Raw genomic sequence first — 12806 nt, forward strand, 5'->3', positions numbered from 1 at the left:
AATTTTTGAGATGGGAATGAGGAACACCTATCAGAAAAAGCATGCAGGTATAGAACACACCCCATGCCACGCCCCCTTAATGGTGAATTGAACAAAAAAGCAAGCCACACTGGAGCAGAGATTCTGTCAGCTCTGTATGGGTAGGCTCAGAGGTGGTTGATGCCACACCAGCTTCAGCAAGGAATGGTTGTATGCGACAATGGCATCAGCCTTCTCTCAGCCTTCCGACAGGGACACTTGACCCATGTTCCATGTTTGGCACACATCCGGAATTTGGTGGTGCAGCAGTTCTTGAGCAGGTACCCAGGCTTACAGGATCTCCTGAGGCAGGCCAGAAAAGTCTGTGGTCATTTCCGCCGGTCGTACAATACCAGTGCTCGGCTGGCTGACATTCAAAGGGAATGCAACCTGCCCACCAACCGCCTCATTTGTGACATGCCCACTAGGTGGAATTCAACGTTGGCAATGCTACAGCGGCTGCACATGCAGCAGAGGGCCATCAGTGAGTACCTGTTTGAGTATGGCACCTGGACAGTGTCAGGGGAGCTTGGCTTCTTTTTGCCACGCTGGTGGCTACTGATCAAGGATGCATGCACTGTCCTGTCACCATTTGAGGAGGCCATGAGGATGGTGAGCAGTGACAATGCATGCATCAGTGACACTCTCCCTCTTGTCTTCCTGTTGAAGCACACGCATTGTGGAATAATGGACAGGGCACTTGAGGCAGAACAGCGGGAGGAAGAGGAGGACTTCCTTACCTCTCAAGGCCCCCTTTATCCAGATAGCATTCCTGCGGGCCTGCCAAATACACAGGAAGAAGAGGAGGATTGTGTCAGAATGGACGTGGAGGATAGCACTCAGCAGTTCAGTTCCCAGAAACCCAAGGAGTTGTACGTGGCTGGGAGAAGGTTGTTACGGATCATGCGATCCTTAGTTACCTAGAGGACTCAGAATCGAATACCTCTGTAAACTTACACTGCATGGCCTCCCTGATTGTGCAAAGCCTGCAAAAGGACCCTAGGATTTGTGGTATCAAGGAGAGGGATCAATACTGCTGGTAACCCTTCTTAATCCATGTTAAAAGGGTAAGGTTGCAGAACTCATCCTGCCTTCGCAGAGGGAGCAGAGGATGAAACATCTTCAGGAGGCCTTGAAGAAACGTTTTTGCAATGCATTTCCAGACCCTGGGAGGTTACAATATCCTGGTGCTGGACAATGTATTGCTGAGGCTTCGTTCAGTCAGAGGAAGAGCGGTGGAGAAGGTGGCCAGCTGACCAATGCCTTTAGACAATTTTTCAATCCTCAGCGCCAAGGTCTGATCGGTTCAAGCAACCATCGCCAGCGTCAGCATTACATGGTGCAGGAATATCTAGGGGCAAGAGCAGACTTGGAGACCTTTCTAACAGAGCATCCACTGGGTTACTGGGTCTTGAGGATGGACCACTGGGCAGAACCAGCTCAATATGCAATTGAGCTACTGGCCTAACCTGCATCCAGCGTTCTTTCAGCACATTCAGTGCTGCTGGAGGGTTTATAATGGAACACAGAGTACGCCTGTGTACAGACTCTGTTGATAGGCTCACATTCATAAAAATGAATCAGTCTTGGATCAGCAGCTATCAAGCACCTGATGCTGATGTAACTGATTGAATTTTCTATGGATGTGGGATCACTTGAAGTAAGCTCAGTGACTATCCTATTCCTATAAGCTCAGTCACTATCCTATTCCTCCTCAATCTTGATGATGTTGGCTTCCAACAATATTTTTGGTTTAGGGCACCACCGCCCACGGCTCAAATTTTCTGCCCCTGTTTAACAGGGGCATGTAATTACAATTTTTGATCTAATATTTCACAGCAGGGCCCTTTCCTGCGCCCACCAAGAATATCTGTGAGGGGTTACAGTGTTGTGGCACCACCCCCACCACCACCCAAGGCCCAATTTTGCAGCCCCTGTTTAACAGGTCATATAATTACAATTAATTCTTTTTTTTTTTTTATAAATTTATTTTTTATTGAAAGTTTTTCACATTAACAACATACAAACATAACCTCCCCCCCCCCGCCCATCCCAACCCCACCCTCCCCCCACCCAACAAAACTCCCACCCGTGCAGCCCTCCTTCTCCTTCTGGAGCTCAGTCTGTGATCATCGACAGTATCACACAGATAAGAAACACATTATTTGTACCGTTACTGAGTATTCAGCTACCCGAGATGGGGATGTCATCCAATTCAAGAGGTAGCACCCTCCCACCCCGCCCCTCACCCGACATACAAGGAGTACACCACCAGCCAAGCAATCAATTCACAGTGTCTGCGGCATCAAGCCAACACCTCCACACCCTCTCAAATTTGTTAATTACAATTAATTCTTGATATAATATTTCACAACAGGGCCTGTTTCTGCGCCCAACAAGCTTAACTGTGAGGGCTTACAGTGTTCTGGTACCACCAACACCTAAGGCCCAATTTTCTGCAGAGTATATAGGGCAGGCTGTATAGTATAGTATATATACTGCTTTTCAGAGTATATAGTGCCTGGGGGACTGGGGGGGACGGACTGCTGCGCAGTAGGAAACGGGCAGTGAAGAAACAGGCTCCACTGCCTGTTTCCCTTAGTTAGGGTGGTGGCGCCGACACCCGATCCGATGAATGGATCGGCCTCAGGAGGCCGACTTTGCGGGGCTCGCTGGACAGGTAGGTGCCCTTATTAAAAGTCAGCAGCTACAGTGTTTGTAGTTGCTGACTTTTTGAAAAAAAAAAAGTCTGGAACACCACTTTAATAGTTAGTTATTATTAGTTAGTCAGCGAGAAGACCGCTGCTCACAAGTTAAACAGGCCATAATCCTCAAAGCATGCTGCAAACGGTGGGGTGCCACCCTGCCACTGCCAGCAGAGAACACGTGAAACAAAAAGACAATTGGCTGCACTCCCACACAATGCAATATTGGCTTTACTGTGGCAAAAAATCTTTAAAAAAGTTAGTTATCTATTCTTTCGAATTTCCGTTCTTATTTTCCGATTTTCAAATTTACGAATTCTGATCATAACGAATGACCCAAAAAACGAAAAATAAAAAATGAAGCGAAAACCAAAAATTTTTTTTGGCAGTGCATATTGTCTAGTACAACTCTGGATGCAGATAGTGTGGGGTTAATTTACGAAAGGCAAATAGACTGTGTACTTTGCTCCAGAGCTTAGTAAATAAAGTAAAGCTTTGCTTTGCAAAGAGGTGCAAGGAAAAAAAAAACTAAATTTTTTTAAATAAACAGCATTTTTGCTTCCCCTCATTTACTAAGCTCTGGAGCAACTGCACTTTGCAAAGTGCACAGTCTATTTGGCTTTAAAAAATCAACCCTTGTGCGTCCAGAGCTGTACGCATGCCAATAGGTGTCTAAGTACCTGTGTATACATACTGTATTTATTGCCATGTACTGCCAATGACTTCTATAGGTGGCTATATGCAGCATTTGCAGGCTTCCTAGAAGAGAAATATACCAGAATTTACGATATGTGGTGAAGTGCGGTAGTGTGCATGAGCCATAAATGATGGCTGTGAAATGATAGGTATCACCAGGGAAGTCTCTGTACATCAATTTTACAGAATGATTACTATTTATCTGTACAACAATCCCGTATTGTATTTGTGCTTTGTGTCTACAATTGCAACATAATAATACAATAATGTTAGTAAATATATAGTGCAACGCTGCTCTCTGTGTGTACAGCTATTAAACTAAAAAATATCCAGTAAGCTGGACAATTTTTACTCAATATAATAATATAATTAATATAATATTATTTATAATTTAAATACATAACATGCATATAAGTGATATCTCCACATGCAACAGTGATAAAAAAATATATTTATAAACAGCCTGTTGGTGACTTCACATATGATCACTCTTATGTCCTCCACCATTCGCCTTCTTTTTTTGACCTATATGTTATAATAGGTCAACTTGCGCCTTCCCCTTTAAGAAGGGGGCGTATTCACTTTCACTCAACACACAACCTCTCGGTAGGTCCCACACCTCATCTCCTTGATTGCTAATCAGCCAATCACACGGCAGCAACTCAATGCATTTAGGCATCTAGGCGTGCTGATGACGACATGCTGAAGTTCAAACCGAGCATCAGAATGGGGAAGAAAGGGGATTTAAGTGACTTTGAATGTGGCATGGTTGTTGGTGCCAGACGGGCTGGTCTGAGTATTTAAAAAACTGCTGATCTGCTGGGATTTTCACACACAGCCATCTCTCGGGTTTACAGAGAATGGTACTAAAAAGAGAAAATATCCAGTGAGCGGCAGTTGTGTGAAGGAAATGCCATGCTGATGTCAGAGGAGAATGGGCAGACTGATTTAAGATAATAGAAAAGCAACAGTAACTCAAATAACCGCTCGTTACAACCCAGTTATGCAGAATACCATCTCTGAGCACACAACACTTCGAATCTTGAAGCAGATGGGCTACAGCAGCAGAAGACCACACTGGCTGCCAATCCTGTCAGCCAATCCTGTCAGCTAAGAACAGGAAACTGAGGCTACAATTCGCACAGACTCGCCAAAATTGGACAATAGACGATTGGAAAAACGTTGGCTGGTCTGATGAGTCTCAATTTCAGCTGTGACATTCAGATGTGGGGTCAGAATTTGGTGTAAACAAAATGAAAGCATGGATCCATCCTGCCTTGTATCACTGGTTCAGGCTGGTGGTGGTGTAATGATGTGCGGGATATTTTCTTGGCACACTTTGGGCCCCTTAGTACCAATTGAGCATTGTTTAAACACCACGGCCTACCTGAGTATTGTTGCTGACCATGTCCATCCCTTTATGACTACAGTGTCCCCATCTTCTGATGGTTCCTTCCAGCAGGATAATGCACCATGTCATAAAGATCAAATCATCTCACCACTGGTTTCTTGAACATGACAATGAGGTCACTGTACTCCAATGGCCTCCACTGTCACCAGATCTCAATCCAATAGAGCACCTTTGGGATTTGGTGGAATGGGAGATTTGCATCATGGATGTGCAGCTAACAAATCTGCATCAACTGTGTGATGCTATCATGTCAATATGGACCAAAATCTCTGAGGAATGCTTCCAACGCCCTGTTGAATTGATGCCATGAAGAATGAAGGCAGTTCTGAAAAAGGGGATCCAACCCAGTACTAGCAAGCAGTGGTGTATTATGGCTTTGTGCTGTCCTAGGCAAGACTAAAATCGGGCACCCACCCATCTGAATTTGCCACACCCCTTCCTGTTTAAGATCCACCCCTTCATCTGTAAACCCCACCCTTTGCTCTTTAGGCCCCACCTCTTCCTATTAGAGCTCCACCTCAGGAGTTGGTCAGTGACTGCAGACATACTACAGGGGATGGTCAGTGACTGCGGACATGATACAGGGGATGGTCTGAGACTGCAGACATGATACAGGGGATGGTCAGAGACTGCGGACATGATACAGGGGATGGTCAGAGACTGCGGACATGATACAGGGGATGGTCAGAGACTGCGGACATGATACAGGGGATGGTCAGAGACTGCGGACATGATACAGGGGATGGTCAGAGACTGTGGACATGATACACAGGATGGTCAGAGACTGTGGAGATGATACAGGGGATGGTCAGAGACTGTGGACATGATACGCGGGATGGTCAGAGACTGCGGACATGATACACGGGATGGTCAGAGACTGTGGACATGATACAGGGGATGGTCTGAGACTGCAGACATGATACAGGGGATGGTCAGAGACTGCGGACATGATACAGGGGATGGTCAGAGACTGCGGACATGATACAGGGGATGGTCAGAGACTGCGGACATGATACAGGGGATGGTCAGAGACTTCAGACATGATACAGGGGATGGTCAGAGACTTCAGACATGATACAGGGGATGGTCAGAGACTGTGGACATGATACACGGGATGGTCAGAGACTGTGGACATGATACAGGGGATGGTCAGAGACTGTGGACATGATACACGGGATGGTCAGAGACTATGGACATGATACAGGGGATGGTCAGAGACTGTGGACATGATACAGGGGATGGTCAGAGACTGTAGACATGATACACGGGATGGTCAGAGACTGTGGACATGATACAGGGGATGGTCAGAGACTGTGGACATGATACACGGGATGGTCAGAGACTGTGGACATGATACAGGGGATGGTCAGAGACTGTGGACATGATACAGGGGATGGTCAGAGACTGTGGACATGATACAGGGGATGGTCAGAGACTGTGGACATGATACAGGGGATGGTCAGAGACTGTGGACATGATACACGGGATGGTCAGAGACTGTGGACATGATACAGGGGATGGTCAGAGACTGTGGACATGATACACGGGATGGTCAGAGACTGTGGACATGATACACGGGATGGTCAGAGACTGTGGACATGATACAGGGGATGGTCAGAGACTGTGGACATGATACAGGGGATGGTCAGAGACTGTGTCATGATACAGGGGATGGTCAGAGACTGAGGACATGATACAGGGGATGGTCAAAGACTGCAGACATGATCAGAGGCTGTGGACATGGTCAGAGGCTGCGGACATGATGAGCATCTTCTCTAACATGATCATGGCCCTTCTTCTAATACATTTGCTGGTTATCATTACTTACATCACTGTGACCATCCCCTCTGCGCTCCGCCCGAGCCCAGCCAAACTGAGGTGAGTCGAGCCTGCCCACCTCTTGCCCAAGCAGCACAACCAAGCAGCGCCTGCTCCCCCCGCCCCACCTGAGCACAGCCGAGGCGAGGTGAGCTGAGACCACCCCTGTGTTCCACCTCAGCCGAGCATAGACCGTCCCGCCCGAGCACAGCCAAGCAGAGGTGAGCTGAGACCACCCCTCTGCTCAAGCACAGCCAAGCCCAACTGAACGGAGACAGCCCCTGCCAATCACTTTATGCCGCTTTATGGGGAATGTATTTGTGCGGCTAAGGGGACTCGGGAGGAAGTGCTGCCCTAGGCCTGGGCCTTGCTGGCCTAGGTCAAGAAACAGCGCTGCTAGCAAGGTGTACCTAATAAAGTGGGCGGTGAATGTACATCTAAATATCACGCTGCTTATGCATTTATCAATAGGTGCTTCTGTTCCTATGATCATAAAAGCTGTTTTTGTTTTTTCTTTTACAAATTTTTTTTTATATAAATTGATGAATGGCACACTATATTCATAGATCTAATCATATTGTCTGATTCTGTAAAGATTAGATTGCCTCGTGTAAGGTCGCTCACTGTAAGGCCCATCACATGTTACAATATGATTGTACAATATCCTTTAAATCCGAAAACTATGTAGCATAAGGGCCTGGCTGGTTGGATTCAAATTGATTGGATAGTTTAGGTAGGTCGGTCCTCATATTATATCGTTTTGGTAAATCTTGGTAGAATTTAATTATACATTGTATGGTCAGATTGTAACATGTATGGTGACCCTTAGGCCCACTAAAAACTAAGCAGTACAAAGCCACGCCGATTGGATATAAATTGATTGGATATATTAGGTAGGTACTTTTATTTTATCTAAAGTTGATTATACTGTACGGAGATTATATAGTCAGCTTGTAACGTGCATGGTGACCTTTAGGCTTACTAACAATTAGGTAGTACAAGGCTACCCTGATTGAATATTGATTGGATTGCTTAGGTCAGGCTTCATATTACATAATTGTTGTAAAATTAATAGTTGATTGTACAGAGATTGCACAATCAGATTGTAACTTGTATGGTGACCTCTAGACCTACTACTGCAGTTAAGGTCAGTGTAAATGGATAAGGGTTAATTGGATAGTTTATGTAGGTCCTCATATTTCATATTTTTGGTAAATCTAAAGCTGATTGCGCAAATATTGTATGGTCAGATTGTAATGTGTATGGTGATCTTAGCTTGTATCAATCAGCCCCACTCTATGTATACGTGGCTGACATAACCCACGGTAAGAAGATTTTATCTTTTACTTATTCAGAGAAGTCGGAATAGTGAATTAAGATGGTTGGTTGCTTTAGGTTCCAGAACTTGGCTTTTTATTTGAATAAATGACATTTTTTAGAGTCAGTTGAGGAATCTCTTACCTGGCACAGTTCTCAAAGTTGAATCCTCCTTGTTGGGGTTCGAATCTCGACAGCGTTGGTAACATGATGGCAGCTTGAGGTGCGGTCTGATCACTCAACTCGTCTGGAGACCTTGGATCTGTCACCTGTCAGGACTCCTCGCCTGTCTCCTATGGAGTCCCCTGTCCCCTGGTCAGCAGTGATCTCTATAATACAGACCCGGGCTCTGTCCTCCCTTATTGTCAGCTGGAGTCCCCCCCACACTGAACACTACCTTCACCGTCTAAAAATGTCCCCCGCCTCTGTCTCCTCCTGAATCTACATCTCACTGCTTTCACTTTCATCTTCTTACCATTCACATGATATACACTCATAAGAGGCAGTACAGCGTGCAAGCTATCTTATAGCAAGCGTTATATCCTGATCTCACATTTCTGTAACTCTTACTATGCTGTATATTTCACTGACATCTAAGATCTCACCGACATCTCACCATCCTTTCCCCTACATCTCACTGACATCTCACCATCATCTCCTCTACATCTCACCATCATCTCCTCTACATCTCACCATCATCTCCTCTACATCTCACCATCATCTCCTCTACATCTCACCATCATCTCCACTACATCTCACTGACATCTCACCATCATCTCCTCTACATCTCACTGACATCTCACCATCATCTCCTCTACATCTCACCATCATCTCCTCTACATCTCACTGACATCTCACCATCATCTCCTCCACATCTCACTGACATCTCACCATCATCTCCTCTACATCTCACTGACATCTCACCATCATCTCCTCTACATCTCACTGACATCTCACCATCATCTCCTCTACATCTCACTGACATCTCACCATCATCTCCTCTACATCTCACCATCATCTCCTCTACATCTCACTGACATCTCACCATCATCTCCTCTACATCTCACTGACATCTCACCATCATCTCCTCTACATCTCACTGACATCTCACCATCATCTCCTCTACATCTCACCATCATCTCCTCTACATCTCACTGACATCTCACCATCATCTCCTCTACATCTCACCATCATCTCCTCTACATCTCACTGACATCTCACCATCATCTCCTCTACATCTCACCATCATCTCCTCTACATCTCACTGACATCTCACCATCATCTCCTCCACATCTCACCATCATCTCCTCTACATCTCACTGACATCTCACCATCATCTCCTCTACATCTCACTGACATCTCACCATCATCTCCTCTACATCTCACCATCATCTCCTCTACATCTCACTGACATCTCCTCTACATCTCACTGACATCTCCTCTACATCTCACCATCATCTCCTCTACATCTCATCATCATCTCCTCTACATCTCACCATCATCTCCTCTACATCTCACTGACATCTCACCATCATCTCCTCTACATCTCACTGACATCTCACCATCATCTCCTCTACATCTCATCATCATCTCCTCTACATCTCACCATCATCTCCTCTACATCTCACTGACATCTCACCATCATCTCCTCTACATCTCACTGACATCTCACCATCATCTCCTCTACACCTTACCATCATCTCCTCTACATCTCACTGACATCTAAGGTTTCACCGACATTTCACTGGTATCTAAGATTTCACCGACATCTCACCATCATCTCCCCTACATCACACTGTCATCTCACCAACGTCTCACCGACATCAGACCACCATCTCAACATCATCTCACCGACATCTCATTGTCATCTCACTTACATCTCACCTACATCTCACTGTCATCTCACCAACATGTCACTGGCATCTCACCAGCATCTTGCTGTCATCTCAACATCATCTCACCTTCATCTTACCAACATTTCACTGACATGTCACCGTCATCTCAACTTTTAGCATTTTATAACAATGAGATCAATGGAAGATTGATGGTTGTTATGGTATCCTGCCCCTCCCCATGTACTGCAAGGGTTAATTGCTTGTTAACTCCAGGGCAGGGGTCTCCAAAGTTTTCAATACGAGGGCAACATTGTACAGTTTACATAAATTCATGGGCCTAAAAAAGTCCACATCAGAGACCCCTGTACAACAGGGTCCTTATACAGAATACCTGTTTGCATGGCTGATGTATAGACATGGCAGATGAACAAAGAAGCTGCAGTTATATAGCTTGCCCTTTATCATGACATGGACAGTAGGGGTTTTCCAGATATCAGTGTTCTCTTGCCATTCTCTAAGCCATTACCAGACATGAAAAGCAGACAATTTAGGAATCCTCTACACACTCAGGTGCCTCCTGGAGGGCAACAAGAGCCTCCAAACCTAGGGAACTGTGGCCTACCTTCTTACAACTCCCACATCCACTATACCAGGGGTCTCCTTATATCAGGATCCTCATCAGAATCCCCCCTTATATCAGGATCCCAATCAGAGTCCTCCCTTGCATTAGTGTCCCCATCAGAGCTCCTCATTATATCAGGGTCTCCATAAGAGTTCCTCTTACATTACAGTTCCCCCTATATCAGGGTACCCACCCTTATGTCAGAGCCCCTCCATCAGAGTTCACCTACTTTAGAGCCCCCCTTATATCACGGTCCCCATCATCCCCATTAGAGCCCCCCCTCCCTTACATTAGGGTCCCCATCAGTCATAAACAGAGACCATTGGCAGCCTCTGCTGATCATAATCAGTGCATGCTGAGGATACACCACTGACTGTAGTTGTGGGCCAGATTTGGCTCATGGGCCATAGTTTGGAGACCTCTGCAATATACTATGCAGAGTTCTGATTTCCAGACACGCTACCAAGAGTTGAAGCTCCTGGAAATATTCTCTCCTGTACTGTTATCCTTTTGCATTTGCCCTTACACTGTACCCATGTTTATGATAGCGCCCCAAATCCAAGATGGTGGTGCTGAAGAATCAGAAGCCCTGGAAAGAATCTCCATAGGATGGTAAGTGTTTCTTAAAGCGGGAGTAAACCCGCTGACATTTATTTTTTATTTTTTTAGACCTGCAAGGGAAAAGACAGATGACTGAGCTAGTACACACCGCAAACTAGCTCATTATGAAATACTTACCTTAGAATGAGGCCCCGACATCTCACCTGATCCACGCAGAGGGAGCTGTCATGTTCCCTCGGCGTGTCTTTCGGGTATCGCGGCTCCGGCGCTGTGAGTGTCCGGAGCCGCGGTATCGTCACTCCCGCGCATTTCTTCCCGGCAGGGTCTGGCGTCTGCCGGGCTTTCAGCTGAGAATCCCCTGTGCGCATGCGCTGCTGCAGTCAGCGGCTCATTGCAAGGGGAATATCTCCTAAACCGTACAAGTTTGGGAGATATATTTTTTACCTACAGGTAAGCCTTATTATAGGCTTACCTGTAGGTAAAAGTAAAAAAAAAACACTATACAACCACTTTAATAGTCAGCAGCTGCAGTATTTGTTGCTGCTGGCTTTTATTTTTGGAATACTTGGGTGAAATTCCCCTTTAATAAGGGACTGAGGGATGCAAAGCAAAGTTCTGTGAGTAACAAAAACCCCTCCATCTGCAGCCTGAGATCAGTTTTATAGACCGTCGCCCTCTCTAGGTCTTGATCGTCTCTGTTCTTTCCCCACACCCATCATCTGATTCCCGCCCCATTCAAACTGAAAGTAACTGTTCTGGAAATCCCCAAACGTTGTATGATAACAAAGGGCAAATTTTATGATTGCAGCTTCCGGGTTAATGTGCTGTGTCAAGACACGAGCTATTGCAAATATATACAGTATCTCACAAAAGTGAGTACACCCCTCGCATTTTTGTAAATATTTTATTCTTTTCATGTGACAACACTGAAGAAATGACACTTTGCTACAATGTAAAGTAGTGAGTGTACAGCTTGTATAACAGTGTAAATTTTCTGTCCTCTCAAAATAACTCAACACACAGCCATTAATGTCTAAACCACTGGCAACAAAAGTGAGTACACCCCTAAGTGAAAATGTCCAAATGGGCCCAAATAGCAATTTTTCCTCCCTGGTGACTCATTGGAATTACAAGGTCTCAGGTGTGAATGGGGAGCAGGTGTGTTAAATTTGGTGTTATCGCTCTCACTCTCATACTGGTCACTGGAAGTTCAACATGGCACCTCATGGCAAAGAACTCTCTGAGGGTCTGAAAAAAAGAATTGTTGCTCTACATAAAGATGGCCTCGGCTATAAGAAGATTACCAAGACCCTGAAACTGAGCTTCAGCATGGTTGCCAAGACCATACAGCAGTTTAACAGGGCAGGTTCCACTCAGAACAGGCCTCTCCATGGTCCACCAAAGAAGTTGAGTGCACGTGCTCAGCGTCATATCCAGAGGTTGTCTTTGGGAAATAGATGTATGAGTGCTGCCAGCAGTGCTGCAGAGGTTGAAGGGGTGGGGGGGGTGAACCTGTTAATGCTCAGACCATACGTCGCACACTGCATCAAAGTGGTCTGCATGGCTGTCATCCCAGAACGAAGCCTCTTCTAAAGATGATGCGCAAGAAAACCTGCATTGAGGTTTTAGTCCTGTGCTGTGTCCTGATAAATAAATACTCATCATTCATATGTAAATATCAGTGACATGCATATGAGGCCAATGGCATTGATATGTAAATAAACCATACCATATCCATGGTCCATATGTACATGGTATAGCTGTACAGTATATAGGGTTGTAATACACTTAGAATATACTTTTTTTCAAAGATACAAAGTATA

The 12806-nt window shown here is 45.4% G+C and overlaps 1 protein-coding gene across 1 annotated transcript in view; it reads right to left on the reverse strand.

Annotated features, from left to right (window-relative positions):
• The window catches only part of LOC143983700 (proteasome subunit beta type-7-like), a 36632-nt gene extending 28201 nt beyond the window's left edge, over positions 1-8431 (reverse strand). Inside the window, exon 1 of the mRNA XM_077483706.1 lies at positions 8110-8431. Coding sequence (XP_077339832.1) covers positions 8110-8174 — 65 coding nt within the window. The 5' untranslated portion in view covers positions 8175-8431. The remainder of the gene's footprint in view (positions 1-8109) is intronic.
• Positions 8432-12806: the final 4375 nt, after the last annotated feature.

The sequence above is a fragment of the Lithobates pipiens genome, unplaced genomic scaffold, assembly GCF_037356315.1.
Source record: "Lithobates pipiens isolate NorthernLeopardFrog02 unplaced genomic scaffold, aLitPip1_a1.2 Scaffold_1, whole genome shotgun sequence".
NCBI lineage: Eukaryota > Metazoa > Chordata > Amphibia > Anura > Ranidae > Lithobates > Lithobates pipiens.